Source organism: Xiphophorus hellerii, chromosome 4 (genome assembly GCF_003331165.1).
Source record: "Xiphophorus hellerii strain 12219 chromosome 4, Xiphophorus_hellerii-4.1, whole genome shotgun sequence".
NCBI lineage: Eukaryota > Metazoa > Chordata > Actinopteri > Cyprinodontiformes > Poeciliidae > Xiphophorus > Xiphophorus hellerii.
In genome coordinates, this window is record NC_045675.1 from 25,652,889 (window position 1) to 25,670,893 (window position 18,005).

At 38.5% G+C, this 18,005-nt stretch overlaps 1 protein-coding gene across 4 annotated transcripts in view; it reads right to left on the bottom strand.

Moving 5' to 3' along the window:
* coro2ba (coronin, actin binding protein, 2Ba) overlaps nt 1–18,005 on the bottom strand; it is a 34,361-nt gene that overhangs the window by 10,279 nt on the left and 6,077 nt on the right. For 2 of the 4 annotated variants that reach the window (XM_032560154.1, XM_032560153.1), the window contains exons 1-2: nt 8,438–8,623; nt 4,505–4,705 (exon numbers count right to left, since the gene is read on the bottom strand). In XM_032560154.1, coding sequence (XP_032416045.1) covers nt 4,505–4,705 — 201 coding nt within the window. In that variant the 5' untranslated portion in view covers nt 8,438–8,623. Of the gene's footprint in view, nt 1–4,504; nt 4,706–8,437; nt 8,632–18,005 lie in introns of those variants that run through there. The other 2 variants (XM_032560155.1, XM_032560156.1) reach the window with 2 other exon arrangements.

Here is an 18,005-nt window from a genome sequence, read left to right on the forward strand (position 1 = left end):
AAGAACATGACTGTAAATCATTGCATCAGGTAATTGGGGGGAAAAAAGCTGATCAAAATCAAACATTTATGAAAGGAGAAGAAGAAATTATTTTTTGAAAAATAATATTTATCGTAGTTTGTTGAGTTACTCAAATTTTTATTATGTGCTTTCAGGCAGCACAGCATCAGCAGCCTTCAAGAAGTATGGCTACTTTGCGTGTACGCAACTCTGCAAAAGAGAAAAAAAAGTTTTGTCAGTTGTCTCAGCACCAGTCTTTAATTAACAGCAAAGAAATAAGTGTCCTACAAACAAACGGTATCGGAGGGCTCCAGGACTGTAATTATGTTGTATTTAACCAAAGCAAATCAAAGACAGCCGGCCCCTTCATTAGGACTTCAGGAAATTGTGACTTTGGAGAAAAGGGGGATTTCATGATTTTATTTAACTACTGATCAGGAAACCACACAACCCTTTGTCAGACATCAGGGCTCTTCAGTTCACTTCCTCAGGCTGCTGTGTCACACATGATCCCTCTCAGTGACGCACCAGTTTCCAACTTTAATTGATTTGTAATCCCAAATAAATCTTTGTTAATGTGGACAACCACCGCTGCTCTGGGAATACAGCATAACAAAGCACATGCTAGTATTTGGAGATTGAATGTTTTAAAAAATACATTTCCCATGAGGCTATCCTGCACTCATGAGATTGCGTTTCCCCTTTATGCCCTGCTGCATTTAAATCAGCTAAAACTAAATGCGCCGAGTCATGTTTATTGAGTTACTGTGGCTTTCTGCTGCTGTACATGATTTAATTTCAACAGGCCTTTCTGCTGGTGATGTTTCATACATGTCTGCTCCACTTCACTCTGACGGCAGAGGGACTTGATCACTCATGTCACGTGTTTCACTGTGCAGCAGAGAACCTTGTTTACATGGATCTGAAAACTGTAGAAACATTTCAGACATAAAATAATGGAAACAATTATCATTGCTTGAAAATATAGATGATTTACATTAGCTATTCTGTGAAAAAGGAACAATTTGAGTGTTGTATCCCATATCAGTTTATCTGGAATTTACTCAACCTAAATGTAATCGCATTTTACAGCTGCTAAAAGAAAATAAACCAAAACAGAATTTGCATTTTAACTTTCCTTTAGGCAGGGCTGTATTTAACCGCTCTGGTAAAGGATCTGCCCTAATTAGTTTTTAGTTTACTAGGTTTTAAATAATTACCAATTAAAACATCACAGAACCTAAAATGATGATGATAAATGATTTCTGCTGCTCACCCTGCAGCCATTAAAGAGACAAAGCAGGATATTGGATCACTTTAGATTCTCCAGGGCAAGCCAGCGCCGCACATCGCGGCGGCAGCAGGATCAATATCAGTGTCACACTAATCAGCCTGCTGGTGACACAAATCACCCAGTTCCACCTCGACTGGTTCTTACTGGTGGGTTATGTGCAGCACATTTTCTTTTTCTTTTTGCTAAAATGGTCAAACTTGAAAACACTCACTTTTATTGGTGAATAAACATATAATCAAACATCATCAGCACAACTTTCTTTTTAAACTTTAGAATCAATTGCTTTCAGAGACGTATGCTTTGATTTATTCTTGGGGATAATCTTCTAATTCCTTCTTTTTTTTGGGTGGAATCAGTTTCTATATGCCACAGTTCTCAGAAAAAAATAAACCTAAATAGTTAACACAGGAAGCCCAAATGAGAATATATATATTTTTTTTTAAACTGGTGTAAAAGCATCACATAAACATCCCAGTCCGTCTCCGTCTCCGTCGTGACCTTGTGTGTCCTTGTCTGCTCCAGTCTGTGGTCCAGGTGGTGTCAGCAGCAGTTCCTTCCCTGACGGCGCCGACTGTGGATGAACATATGGCCGTCTCGCCAACTGTCACTGAAATATGTCAGATGGGCTTGAACCTCACTGTGAGCCAAACCCGGCTCAGATCAGCTAGATTACCTCATGCTGACGAAGTGCCTGACTGTGGAATAACAAAAATGAATTTTGCAAATGAGGGGGGGGGGAAATAATCAAACGAGGTTGTCACGAAGGATTTTTCTTATATGAATATAGCATTATCTATTATACAGCATCTCTCATAAAGTTCAGCTTATATTTAAAGACTATTTAGCTTCTTTTTTTTTGACATACACAGAGACCTAATTCTTTATTATGCTCTCTTCTCTTCAGGTCACCCCACAGGTTTTCTTCAAACTATTTTCATATAAATACTTTGATTTGGTCATATGTTTAAGATCATATTTCTGCTTCAAGACCCAGTGGCTACCCAGTAGTATAAGCTCCCCAGAAGAGTTTATGAATAATCAACTCGTTTTCTGAGATGTATTCATTACATGTATAAAGGGGATTTCCCTTTCTCAGTAAAACTATTTGAAGTTAAGGTTGGCTTTTTCCAAAATGGCTTCTTATTTATGTTAATCTCCTGTAATAACAGATAAATTGTTTTAAATATTGTTAGACATATTGAATACAGTGCAAATAAATAGAGAAGGGCACTAAATTGAAGGGTATCTATGTGTCGTTTTTAAAGCTGTAGAAGTAAATATAAGAGAAATATGAGCAAGTTTTTATACTCTTTGTTGGCAACTTGATGAAGTATTTATCCCATTAAAGATCATATAAGATTATAAATTTTGCATAAGGCAACTGAGAGGTCGACATATTTAGTACTTCAGGTTTTATGGCTGTTCTGTCAGCTTGTTGACTCATATTATTTTGATTCATTAGACAACATAATTGATGCTGTAAAGCCCAGATGTGTTTTTAATTGACATCAAATCCAATTAAACGTTACCAACAATCAAAATCTTTATTTTCGCCATCCCCGACTATTTGCCTTCTCACAATAATTTCCCTCGTCTGATTCGGTGCAACGGGACCGAAGATTCATACCATCGGTAGCCTAAACTCTAATCTATCTAACCCATAAATTAGTTTCTCAGTCAGCCCAGAGTCACATCGGAGTCTAGACAGTAGGAAGCAGCATCTCTCGAGTCAACAAGATGCTGCAGAGTGTGTGTTGCTCAAAGCCACTTCAGATTTAACAGCTCCAGACAAAATGAGTCTCGTAAACAAAGACAACGGCACGACGATTAACTGGAGGCCTCAGACTATTTTCTGCACTGCAGCCTTGCCCCGTTTAATCTGACTGAAGCAGTACAGACAGACAAAATGGAGATTGGCTTCCCTCAAATGCCTTTATGGTAAATGAGCAGCAGTTTTACAGCAAATTTCTTCTATGGTTAGAGAATTAAATTTGCCAGTCCTAAGAAGATATTGTGAGAATGATTGTAGTACAAGATGGTGTGAAATGGCATCCGACAATGTGACATCTTTTTACACACGAAGAAGGTAAGGTGATTTAGAGCAGCAAAATGAGCCTTCAGATTTAAAAAGGAATCAAAAAAAGACTCAAATCATCGACTTTAAAGCAGACTTGTTGCCATTTCGGATGCATCTAACCTTTGCTATTCAGGCATCTTCAAACAACAGGCATCATTTCTTCTAAGAGCTTTTCTGCACTCTGCATAGAAGTGAAGGGCTGCTAAAAGTTATCCTTTATTGTGTAAAATAATACACCAACAAGTATACTTATTCCTGTTACCTTATTAAGATTCTCCATTTGATTGCTATACCTTTTCATTGGTTCTGAAATCCACATCAAACCCACACATTAAGTGTTAAATAGAATATGACTTAATTGCTTATTTTCCTCAGTGTGTGATTTCAAGTTTTTATATCTAAAATGACAAGCCTTTTACAATAAAAAAACCCTGCATTATTCAGTTTTTGGTAACACTTTATTTTATTGTGAATAAGACTGTCATGACTTTAGCTTTAATAACATAAAGCTACATAATTTTTTAAAGTTTAATCAGTAATACTTTTATAACAAAATTATGTCAGATCATGATTTCTTGGTTAATGTCAAGTTGTCATAACGAAGACATTTTGAATAATGTCAGCTTTGTATTAAAAGTGTCATGATTTACCAAATGACACTTTATGGCAACAGTCATAAATATTCATGAAGACTTACGTATGTTCATGACAGGTGTTATGTCATGTTTATGACGGTGTCATGACAGTCTTATTTACAATCCGTCAAATAAAGTCTTACCCAGTTTTCTTATAAGAAGAAAACACTTAGCAGTTGAACAAAGTCCTTTTCTCCAGTTTATGAGCAGCACAGCTATGTCTTTATGTGGTTCAACTGGCAGCACAAGCTTGCTGAAACACTGACTTCACGTCCTGGCTTCAATGCGACTGCTAAAGTAGATCCGATCTAGTAGTTCTTCCTGTGTGTAGAAACAGCTCCGCACTCTTAGATTTTTGCCAGTAAAGAGGTGAAAACATTCAATTTCATAGCCTAACAAAAGCAGGTTCAATAAAGGGGACAATCTAACACTCGTTGGAAGGAAGACAACCAGGTCTTTGCTGGCAAACGACAGACAAGTAATAAGTGCGTCTGTTACCTGGGACAAGGGAATTATGATGAAAGAGCCCCCGCCGGCACTTTCCGTGACGACTGCCAGAAACTTGGAGTTGACGGCACAGAAGTGGTTGTCATGGACGTTCTTGGTGATGGGGATGCCGTCAAAGCAGTGCTCCCGGTTCCCTACTTTGCCATAAACATTTCGAAACTTGGAGCTTCGGTAGGTCGGGCGCCATGACATCTAGAAGGGAAGAAGAAATGACAAACAAATACTTTGATTTTCTTTAGGGATGTATCGATTCCAGTTTTCTGGCTGGTCGCTGATTACCAATCTTTTAAAAAGCCTGACCTCCCGATTCCAATTTCGCCCAATACCCAACTTTTCGTCTGACACGGCGCTAAATATAGCAAGAAAGTTGTTGTCTTGGCAACAGTTGGGTGACTATTGTTAACTGCAAACTTGCAAAAATGATCTAATGGACAAGTCTGTCAGTCAAACCTCTCTCATGGAAGAGCAGAAGAGGACAGCGGTTGATTTTTAGACGTATGCTGATTTAGGGAATATCGGGGGATAAGATCGGCTTTGTATCGGCCGGTTACCGATTTCCCAAAATTCAGGAAATCTTCTCAGATAAATCATCAGGCTGATAAATCGGAGCACCCCTAATTTTCTTCCTAGTTAGTGTGGCAAGCACTTGGAAAGCTTAGCAAAGCCACACAGAGGAAATATTTCTATTTATTTTGTGCAAAACAGTACTAAAATCAAGACAATCAATTACTGTAGAAGTTTTAGTAAAGTAAGCAGAGCCGAAAGCTAACATGCTTTAGGGCAGATTCATGTGCCCCGTCACGAACGGCCCTTTCATTCTGCAGACCCTAATTTGACTAAGAATCCATGATAAGATTTGAAAATTGATGGTTGTAGATGCTCTGTCTCCAATCTCCCCATGCAGTTTTGGAAAAATATATTGGAGAAAATGCGAGCCTCCAGATTTGCAAAGCTGGTAGAAATGTACTCAAAGACGTGAAGGAAAAGAAGATTCTATAAAGTATGGAGGGGCTGAATAAAAAGGCACTCAGTCAGATTTTAATCACGGAAAAGTTGCGTTTGTAAATAAAAATTAAATTTCTTCCACTGAATCAATAATGCCTTACTTAGTGTTGGTCAATCCTATAAAACTCCAACAAAATTTAAACGTTGTTGGTTGTAACATGCTAAACTGTCAAAAGGTCTCAGCAATTTTGAACATTTTTTGCAAATATTATATGACTCTATTCCAACTCATTGAATAAGTGGACTATTTTCGTAACCTAAAAATATAAATGGAAATCAAACACGACAAAACAGATTCTGTCCCTACATATTTTGAGGCTCTGGATGTTGTACGCAGAGATAGAATCGGCCATTTTCACATTCGCATTCTGTAAAGTCACTGGCACAGGCTGGGCTGGCCCATCTGTGCAGACGTGATAGCAGTCACACATGCAGTGCTGGGAAATTATCCAAACTTCTGATGGGTGTGAGACTCTTGAAAGGTGAAAACTGCTTTGACAATGTTTTGTGTTTGTGTTCAATGCACAGGAAAGAAAAAAACTACTGACCATCAAGTCGAGTTTACATTACAAATTACAAAATAAGGAAAGAAGAAGAACAACAATAAAAGCTCAAATCAGCACAACAGACTGCATTTTGTCTTTGTGCAACATGTACAAGAGAAAAGCAGCAATTGCTTACAGCTTGTAACCAAGAAAGAGAATTGCTTTTATTTGACTCAGGAGGCACTTTTTGGTTTTCGTTACCACATCAATGCCCTGGTGGAGCTCTTGATGTTTAGAATTAGCTGGCTCAGCCGCAGGGCGCTGATGCTAACTTTTAAGCCGTTCTGTTCAGAAACTGGGAGGAGGGGGGACTCTTACTGGTGCATTTCATCGCATTTTGATCAATTTTCTGAAACAGGATGTGTGAGCATGCGAAGGGAACTGCAGGCAGAGGATTTTTTGCTCTCGTCAGATCAGTGGCAGCGATGCCGGATGACATCAGGCGATCCTCTATTCAGCATTGTTGTACAGATAAGGGGGTTAGCTGCTAGTGGTGGTGGGAGGGGTGCAAGCATGCAAATAGAAACATCCTCTAACCACGCTGCTGTTGTCTTCTCATTCTCCAAGCAAAAAAGAAGAATTGGCCTCAAGCTGACAACACAAGACGCTGCCATGGCATTGCTTTTCCTTCAGCCAAATATGTGGACTACTTTCAGGTTAAAGCCAAACACAAATATTTGTCATAATAAATAATGCAATGTAATGAAAGTCTGGAGTAATTGGTTTTTTTCCTGAACTTATAATTTATAATACACAGTAAGTTTGATTTGATTACATATAACAAATTAACTCTTTTTTTTTAAGTTGGAGCTCTATTCTCTCTTAAGTGCATAACCCTATTTTTCATTTTAACAATAGATTTGTGTTCTAAGCATGCACACACAACACACACACACGCACACGCACACACACACAGCACACTTGAGCCACAAAGCAGAGCTCTCGAGCTGTGACTACCTTGCTCGATCGGTCACATGCATAAAAGAGTCATGTTGACTTGAGGTCACTTTGCTGACCGAAGTGTCTTGATCCTTTCAGACATCACAACCATGGTCTTTTCATAAATAACTTCAATAATAATGTGCCCACTCAACAAGGCTGTAAATAAAAATGAAGTGTGGTGAAATGTTTGAAATTGATAAATTTTCTTTTTACATTTAAACATGAGAAAAATCCATTTTGCTCTTGGATTCTGCTCCGAGTAGCTGAAAAACTTATCTCTGATTCATCAAATTAAAGATACCAACCGCGTTATCTATTGCTGATAAGATAATGACTGCTTATAACATTTCAACAGAACCACACTTCAAAAACTGAACCACCCCTTTACCTTTGATCTTTGAGTCTCCGAGGCACAGAAACATTGAACTGGATGTTTGGGTAGTGCATTTTTTTAAATCAGCAGTCAGTCACAATGACGCAGCTTGATCCCAATTTATTAACTGAATCTACAGAACATTTTCTAAGCTAACAAAAATAGTATTGGCACCAATATAATGACTCCCAAGGAGCTGTCAGCTGAAATAATGTCAACTAAAGGACTGTACATCAAGCCTTAGCTAGATGTTTTCCTGTTTTCTTTTTGTTTCTTTTAGATACAACATTCAGATATTGTTCAAGCTTTCGACCATAAGGTGTTATGATCAGGCTGTAAAATAAATGCTGAAAAAGCAGATTTTGTCTAAGAAAAAACTCCAAGTTTGAAAAACTATACATGGTTTAAAACTGTACTGAATATCTAGTAATTAGTATAACATTCAGAAAAAACATGATCTCTAAAGTGGTTCTTAAATTTCAAGCACTTCTTTATTTTTTGCTCTTGGTGGTCACTTTAAGGACATAAACATCTCATCCTCATCCCATCCTGATGTATAGAATCTGATCTGGACCTTTGTTTGCGTTAGCAGCATAATGGCAGCTTGCTAAGGAATTAATGAAGAACAGAAGAGCAGCAGAAATTAGCCTCAGGGATGGTTGGAGGAGACGGACAGAGCAGACTCGCCTGCTTTGAGCTCTCTCACTCTTACAAGGATGCTCATTCATTGCTCACTGGCTTCTGGCACACAGAGAACTTCTGTCTGAGTGTGTCTTCCCTATCTCACGAGGGAAGACACACAGAGGCACAAAAGCAGATCATGAGCGATGGCATGCAAGACACAAAAACACCGGCGAGATGAATCTGCATCCACCCCATCACAAGATTTCTGACTTGTGAGCTTCCTGCTCAGCCTGGGGCCTTTTTTGACTCTGCTGACAGTTCCCCTCTTTGGAATGTTTTCTCCGCAGGCTGGATGTTGCGCCCTGCTGGGGTTTTTTTGTTTGTCGAAACCTCTCATTTTTGAAATCACTAAAGCTTCTGAAAGTACTGCCTTACCTTCCCCTTGTCCTGACAGTGGCTCTTCTGTCTTTGTATCCTTGACTGCAAATATCCGCCCTCCTTCCTAAATGAGCAGCTCAGATCTCCACTCTTCCTTCCTGCCTTGCAAATGTACGCAGACGGCCTGCGTCTGCCTCGTACTCTCTCATGTTTTTCTCCCCCCCTGCTCTCTAAAGTCTTCCCACCCTCTTCTCCTCCTACTAGTGCTGATAGCTGCAGGGCACGCACCCCCTCCTTCTTCCTCTCAGCCCTCTCTCCCATCCTGCCACTCAGTCGTCTCTCTCTGTCTCCAGCTCAAGCAGCAGCAGCAGCAGCTCTGTAGTAGTAGCCATTCATCCTCTTCCCTCTCCCACCCCCCGCTGCGTGTTTGAAATCACAAGGCCTTCCTGGCTGACTTCCAGGAACACTCTTGGTTTTTCGGCTCACTTTTGTCTGAACGTCTGAGCTAGACTTCCCAACTATTTCTACCACTGATATGATTCTTGCATAAATTTAGTAACGACGGATGTAATCTCCCGTAGACCTTGGTAGGAACGACGTGAGTGCAAAAAGCAGAATTACAGAGGCATATTTTTAAATTGATCAAAGATGACGATAGCTACGAAATGTAGAATGAAAACAGGTTGATTGATGTACAACACAATGTAAAAGGTTTTTCCCCAATCCTTATTTCATGTATTTTGCTACCAAGAAGTCAGACTTTACTTTCAAAATTGGTCTTGATCAATATTTCTTCCTGGCTTTTTAGAAATCTGTGAAGCTTTTTCGGCTCATTTGTCAATTATGGCAGCATATTTATTTGTTAAATTAATAAATAAAAAACTGAAGGGAAAAAAGTGAAAGTGTGAAGACCTTATTTCAATTTACAAACATGTTTCCTAGAAAGAAGAAGCAAAAGGAAGTAAATGATGCATTATCCTTCAGATTATTATTGGCTTTATGCAAAAGTCTCAGTTAATTATGATACTGAAACGTGTTTCTTATGTTTACTTGCATGAAAATATTTATTTATAATCAGCAGTTTTTAGTTTATCTTGACCTCTAGCAGTTGTTGACAAGAGTCTTAACCTATTTTTTTTAATCAATGTTAGAAACATGGAAACATTGTAAAAAGTTAAACATCAACCTTTGGTTTCAGAGCGTCGCACCTTAATTAACTCCTCCGTAAAATTAAACAGAGAAAAAAAAAAAACAATCAGGGTTTAGAAAAGATGCAAACACGACAGAAATTTTGCAGGTATTGCTTCAAGTTTCGTAAAGGCACACCACAGTTGCACTGGCTTTGATCGCGTTTGGTAATGCTGCACTCAGCTGCTGCTATGACTGCCAAAGAAGAATAAAAGAAAACATAACAAATCCATAAAAAAGTGAAAAAGCATAAAAACAAAACATCTGGTTTCTCCTCCCTGTATGCATTTCCCTCTTCCCAATTAAAGCAGACCACTGCTCCACATGAAACATAATATTTACGAATTTCATTTAAAAATAAAATATTTCACTGCAAGACAGTGAAATGCAACTCTGCTAATTTGTTTTCTCATAATTAAAAAGTGGAGTTAATCACATGAACGTAGCAAATTGTAAACGCAGTTATTATAGCAAGGTTTTAATGAACCATCCAACATAAATAAAAGAAGCCGGAAAAAAATAAAACATGTAAATAAACATGTTATTTGTTGGCTAAATTATAAGTACACTAATAAATCCAAGTAACTTTGGTCTGGAGGAGACTAATTAGGGTGTAGTCCAATCTAAAAAGGTGATTTCAAAGGGAACAGTTGTTCAATTTTAGCCAAATTATAAAAAATAAATAAAAAAATAAATAATATTTACACACAACTTGTGCATCCTAAACATGTCACTGCAAAAACTCCTATTTAAAAAAAGTTACACTGAAGTCTGCTGTGTGAATCATTGTCTTCACTAACTTAAACTCTCCACTCATAACCAACAAAGAAGCTTCTGGAAATGCCCCAGACCTCCTGCTCGGTCGGGTCGATATGCTGAGGCAGGTGTTGTAGTGAGCCCTCCATCCCGTGATGATTGTCTGAGACCGAGACGTGAATTTGGCCCGGCAGGTCGTTTTTTGTTTTTTTTTTATCTTTGTGTGTTGCACATATGGGGTGAATTTCAGCTCTGCGTCCATGTGTTGCCTGTTTGCACCAGCATCTACTTATGCAGTAGGCATGTCTTCGAGGCAGAGCACTCCAGAGAGCAGAGTGTTTATTGGGTGTTTTTATGTGTCGCCTGAAGATGTTGCTGCTTTTACTGCTGCTGAAACGCTTTACTTGTCTAGTTTAAAGTTTTTAGATCTTTATTCTGATTTCCAAACAGATCTGGTTTCTTCATCAAAAAGCGAAGAAATCAAAATAGAAAATGACACGTTTAACTTGTGCAACTTGTAGTTGGTTATTTCCAACCAGACTGGCAGCACCAAGCATGTCCTTTATTGATAAACTATACCCAATGTATGGTGCCATACTGACGCATTATGAATCCTAAGAAGGGCCATTCAAACAGCAATAATACAGCTGAAAAGATCCAGTTTTTTTTCTGATAAAAATGTCCTTATTGCTGGTGCCAAAGAAGGAAGTCCAACCATCTGAGCCTGCATTCAACAAACACAAAGGAGAAATCTGCAGGGTGACTTCATGTCTTGTCACTCAGACACAGTTAAAGCCTGTCATGGCAGCATGTCATGCTCCGTCTTTTGTTGTTCTTCCCTGGATCCGACACTGTTCAGTCATTTTAATGTCTTCCCGTCTCAGCGAGGAGCAAATTTCACAAAAAAGCCCCAGTGATATCCCATTGACTCACTTGGCCGAATATTCACTCAGTGTGAAGTGAGCGCTCCGATTACTGACTCAAACAGGAAGTATTGCAGCTGAAAGTGCTACAGTGTTTCCTACACTGCCATGGTAATGCCTGACAGGGTGATTGTAGTTATAAAAGACAGATGAAATTAAAGATTTATACAGCAAACTGTTACTATGAGGACAGCTAACTACTGATGCAGAAATGTCAGTCCATTTCATGTCTAGAAACATTAAAACCTCGAATTTACTCCCTTCAATTTCACAACTGTATTTTGTGTTGGTCCTTTGCATAAAATCCCTTTATGCTTGCCAAAACAATATGAATTTGACTTCTAATATTAACCTTCAAAACCCTCTACAATAGCAACATCGCTATGATAGAAATTTAAACAATTTTCTGAGCCTTGACCATCTTAAATTGTTCTCAGTTTATTAAAAGTTTCAATGGTTTTAGATCTTCCAGAATAATCTCCACAAAAGAGTCTATTGTACCTTTGGATAATCATGTTACTCTGCAAAAGCAACAAACCAAACCAAACCAACGCTGCCAGAAGATGTGAAGAGCTGCAGGCGCTGTGTGTTAATGAGTCCTTAAGATACATGTTACTCTGCATATTTTATCGTCTATTCTCATTTTATTTATCTTAACCCATGCTAGTTAGTTATCGTTTTAGTTTAGTTATAATTAGAAGAGGTGCCTATAAGTACCCTCACAGCAATGCATGAAAAAAAGAACGTGAGATAATTGACCTAGCAGGACCAAATGAATATCTCCATCTGGTGTTTTGTTGAATTTTCCAGATGGCTAGCTTAGGAATGTTGGAAAAGTAATAATTTATTTGAGTCTGTATGAAATTCAATCTGCTGGAAGGAGAGGTCAGAGCCAAACATATCCAGCTTTGAATACTGGATTGATTTGAATATATTACAGTGGCAACACCATAAAAAAAAAAATAAAAAAAAATCAATCAATCCAACCATTTGCAAACAGCTGAAAATGCAATGGAGAATGTTTCTAAGAGTCTGCTCTGTATGAATTTTTGGAGAGTCTATCTATGATCTTCAGATGCTTTGGTGTTCACAGTAGATGCATAAAGCTCAGCTAAGAGCAGCTCTTAGAAGGGAAGCCAAGCCCATTAAGCAGCGGCAAAGCAAAAAGTACAGGAAACAGAAACTGCTGAAAGGCACTTATAAGTAGATGGATGTACAGGTACAGAAGAGTGGGTGTCCTGGAATCCATCCACCTGCTGCCGCAGGATAAAAACATAGCAGCTCTACAAACCAGAAAAATTACATGCTGGTTTGCTCTCCAGATATACTGATAGCGTTTTTCTGAAACAGAGCATGCCATAGCTCATTTTCAAACACAAATGAGAGACATCTTCTTTCTTCTGCCTTCAAAAGGTCATTCAACCAAAAGCCAAAAAGATGGTCTAAATTAATAATATCCCATGTGTTTGCTGCCCGTTTTCCCTGAGGAGCTTCTGGCTGTGCTTTTTGGAGCATAATGATGCAAGCTGGGCTTCACACTTGGGGTGACCGAGGGAGGGTTAGAGACACGAGGTGAAAGAGATGTCCAGAGGGAAGACATGAAACATGAACAATGAACAAAAAGGGCAAAGACAGAGAAACGCCAACCAAAAGAGAACATGCCACTTCAGTTTAGAGATAAGAAAGGAGGGAAAAATAAAGCAGGAGGAGCAGGGGGTAGGACTTTTGATTGATGAAATATTTAAAAGGGAAAAAGGCAGACAGAATGGAGGAGCAGAGGGAGATCCTAGCAGACAGATTAGCCCCCTCCGTCAGACCACCTGGCTGCTCTGCAGATCTGCACACAAAGGCTGCTTAAAACTGAGTTAGATTAATATTGATTTCCAGAGTCGCCTTAAAAGAAAAGGTCAAATTTTGCCTCGACTTTATGATTTTAGCACCTAGATTGCATTTAATCCACTACAATTCATTAGATATTCTTAATAAACAACAGCTTTTAAATTGCAAACAATGTAGAAATGCTGCTTGTTTATTTTTGTGATTGTATAAAGTTTGAATGTCTGAGCAAAGTTAAAATAGTCATTTAAGAAAAATGTAGAGATACAACATAGTAGAAAGTTCATTTACTTCTCTTCTCAGTCCCATCAACTGCAAAATCAAATCAGTTTTTCACGGACAGACCATGAAGAGGGAGATGGAGGAGTTCTTTGATCAGATTACCGAAATCCATCAAAGTGAGACCACCGGAACAGTTCAGGAATGAATACGCAGTCAGTGGCTTCAGGTTTTGGAGGAGTTGGGGTTTTTTCAGATATTGCATTTGGTAATTGCTGATAGAGCATGACTGCTTAGAGTTTCTTAGATCATTGATCTTTTAATGCAGACGATGGCAGGGAGACTGAGGTGCTGTTGTTGGATTAGCTGGTTTCTCAGAGGTGCTTGAGAGCCTCTTCACATGGTGGACTCTAAAAGAGCTACATGTTTTACTAATTGCTTAGAAACTACTTTAAATGTCCACTAAAATGGTGTAAAATTCAGCTTATTGGGTTTTCTCCACCAAACTGGTATCAGTGCTAAACCACAAGCTCCGTCACAATCCTGGGGAGGCTGGGCTTCGGTTTTTATTTGTGTTTGCACTTTCATCGTTCAAATGTTTAAAAAGTCTTGATATATCTAGTTCATAAATATTATTTTTAGGATGTTGCAAAATCTTTTTTATTTTATTCTTAAGATCTATTTCATGTATGTTTGTATTTATACAGATGATCAGACTTTCCCCCTTTTGATTCTAGATCATTTTAGATCTTGTTCAACTCCGTCTGCATTTTTTCATCTTCCCTTTGTTTACTTGTTTGCCTTCTACCAGCTGCACTCAAAACTCAGCCACATGTCTTCCGTCATCAATCAAGCCATATGTGATCTTTGCCTTAAACACCTTAGCGCTGACTTTTTCCACATATTTTACTAAATGACACAGCAAGGTTGATGCTGTGTTAGCTTTCATTTCAGATTAATATTGAGGATATAAATGAGTTAGACATTTAAAGTGGATATATCATACTTTTAAATCCTTCCTCTTCATATGTGAATCATTCATTTATGGTCTCTGTAGAGTAGAACCTCAATGTTTTGGTCTGAATTCATTGTTATTGTGGCCTCTTGTTTGCCCCTGTTCTGTGGTGCATTTTGGAGAAACTCATTTCAATGCGTTTTATTAAAATGCGAATGAGACATTTCATGACCCCCCACCCTCCAGGACAAAAAGAAGTGGATTTTGCATGACATGTCCCCTTCAAATGAGGAAAAGCATCATGATTTGTGTTGTCAAAAGTCAATATCTTCTCTGACAAAGCTCTAAATTGACTGAAAATAGCAGAACATACTGTAACAAACAGACCCAGGAGAAATACTACAACGTGGGAAAACTAAAACAGTTGGACAAATCTTCATTTGATGTTGACTGCAATGAACAAATCACTCGCCGTTTCACAAGCCTGAGAAACAGCGACTTGTTCGTCCAAATTGGATGAGACACAAAGCTTTGAAGCCCAAGAATGTAGATCCTCGGTGTGCCAGGTGAACTTTCTCAGCTGTATCAGTAAGCAGACGGACTCGGGCCCTTGTGGTTTCTCTAACTTTTTTGGCTCTTTAGAAGATAAGAGTTGGAGATGAAAAAGGACAGCTCAGTGCCAGACGATCTCAAGAGCCAAACACTTTCCATTCCTGACAGCTTACTGTTTGAACCCTGATGAAAAGAATCATCTACGTTACTGCAAAGCAGAAACTCTGATTATGTTGTGGAAATTTAAGGAGACAGGATTTAATTAAAAGAAAGGAGAATTCAAATAACAAAACGTTTTGTTGATGAGTGAGGAAAACATTTTTAAGGGTAGCTTTTCCCATTTGTAGGTGAAGGTTGTTTTGAAGTCAACCTAACTCAAAGGAGCTGCTCTTCTGAAGAGTTTCTTATGTTAAATAAACCATCAGGCTCAAATATAGATGCTGCTGTTATTTAGATTTAAAGAAAAAGTTTGGAAAGAATCTTTCAAAACACAATGTAGCTTGTAAAAACAGGGCAGATTTGCTTTGGGACTCTCACTCAGCTGCCAGTCTGCTTTATTGATCCATCAGTTGCATGTCCACCATTTGTATAGAGCTATGATCGACTGTGTGTCCCAGTTTAAAGGGCAGATATAAAACTCAGACCTATTTTTCCTATCCTCTATGGAGGCAGATATTTAATTTAGCCCATATCTCTGCAACAGAGGCTTTGCCGGCACCATTTAGTCCCAATTGACTTAGCTAATTTCCAGTGTCAGACTTTGGCTCATTGTATTATCTGTGTCATCCTCATTTCATATTAATTTTTGTGTTATTTTGCTTTAAACACGATGAACATCTGACTTTTCAAGCTAATTAGAAAAAAATGATTTTCATACATTGTCTTGTTGAGGGTGTTATTTATTGAGATACACAATGCTTTTGACAACTTTTTTTTTTTTTTTAAAGGAACTGATCTGTGATTAATAGGATGTAGTCCCAACTTTGAAGCATTTACTGGGAGTGAAAAAGTGTTTGCTGGCTAGAGTTACTGCAAGAAACTCCAGCATTTCTGCAAGGCTACTTTCCAGTCATGGTCCCAGTCTACAATGTGAGTAAGCGCAAATGCATATGGTGCATGAGAGTACGTGTTATATTCCCCACTTTCTACTTTGAAGCTTTCAGCAGAACATCTACCTAGAAAAATGAGCTAGCTTTTTGGCAAGCAACCAGGAATCGTTTTACCCGCGGTGAAGACAGTGAAAGCTGAAGTAAAGACACAGCTGGCTCTCAGCTGGTGACTCCATCTTGTAAGCAATAATGAAGGGAAGATGCATACCATAATTCAAAATTTGGTCTCTACAGGTTCTTTGCATGGAGATGTTATTCTCCACATTAAAAGCCAGCACAAGACTAAAATGTGGTTTATTTTAAAGTATTGAGTCTTATGCAAACTATGTGGGAGAGTATTGGTGTTTATTGAAAACAGTGTAGCTACAGGTGTACCTGACTTTGACTAGTCAACACTATGTATGGGTGAGATTATTTAATAACAGCTAAAGTGTCCAAATAGACTGATTTCAGCCAATCAGATGAAGTCAGTTGGACAGGATTAGTAAAAGATCTGCTAGATTTGAACCATAGTATCTCCAGGTATTTAATCATTTTTAGGCAAGACATGAATCTCATGTTAACCCTTTACATGGTTATCTGCTTGAGTACAAACATGAAGCACTGCAGAACTATGGTTGGTGGAATGTAAAAGGTTTACAAAATCTTAAGAAAATCGAAACAAGATGAATTTCATAGTGTAGAAGCATTTGCAGAAACATAGAAGCCTAGAGCATTTACCGCCATTAATGACTTCATGTCTTGCAATTAAGTTTCTATCATACTGATAAAAAGAAACCTCTAAAACAAAAATACAAGAAAAAGAAATTGACATCACGATGCATTAGAGCACAAAGGCTTCACAAGACGACACACATCACAAAGAAGATTTGTAGCTGGAGCTAAAAATGTGTGGCTAGTCAAGGGGACCAACAAACATGAAGCAATTCTGCCAGGAGGAATGGGCCAAAATCTTAGCAAACTACAGTAAAAATCTTATAGAAGTATACCCCCAACATGTGAATACAGCCATGTAGTTTAGGATTCTACTAAATAAGGGAATGTGTGAAATTTATTCATACAAATAATCTCTCAGTATTCAGCTTCTGCAAATAATTTTGGTCATCCCAACTGACCTAAAACAGAAAACAGATCTTGATTTAAAATCATTGACAAAAAGGTAATGTGTTTAGCTAGTGGCATGTAAATATCTGGCTTTGGGTTTATGTATCCCCGTAGCCTGCATGATCAATATGTTCAATGACAAGCATATTCTCATCACAGTTTCACAAGGCCAAACTGCTCTGTTTAATCAATCCCTGATCCCAACCACAAAGCAGCTGGAGGAAATAACTGCAAACACCACTGTAGTTAGAAGAATGTGCTGCTAAAACAGCAACAGCATATAAATAACCAAGTTAAAGTTGTTTTGTTTTTTACGTTACAGTTTTTCCCATGTGCACCTCTGGGTTCATGAGGTTTGCAAAATGTCGATGAAGTCTTGCCAATGAAATGGATTGCTTTGCAAAAAAAAAATAAAAAAAATACTCAGACAAGGATTTATCTATGGTTCAGCGGCGACACTTTCACTGTGACGCAACCGTCATAAGAGGCTTATGCACTTGTAGTTTGTGTGATCTCATATCCCATCGGTTTAGAACCACTGTGAAAAACAGGGAAAATTTAAATACTTTGTGAAACTGCATATTAAGTACAGCCAAAAGCTTAGCATGAAAATACACCAAGCAATTAGAAAGACAATAAAAAGACAACATGTGGGGCAGAAGAGCACAAAAAGAGAGCTGAGAAGCCTGAAGTAATCAATGCTGCACAGACTAAAACCTATATTTACGCTGTGATCAGTGCCACTGGGGAATAACAGTGCTGAGTTTGACCCCAATGAACTCAAGCTGCAGATATGTGTGTATTTGTGTGCTGGAGAACTGGTGTGGGTGGCAGATTCATCCTCCATGTGTTCGGTCTCTCATTGCCCCACTCCCCACTAATGACTGCTGTGTACTCAGTTTCACAGCCCTGTGGTAGTCGCAGAATACACACAGAACTTTATAATGCACCCACAGATAAGTTTATGACATGCACCTTCCACT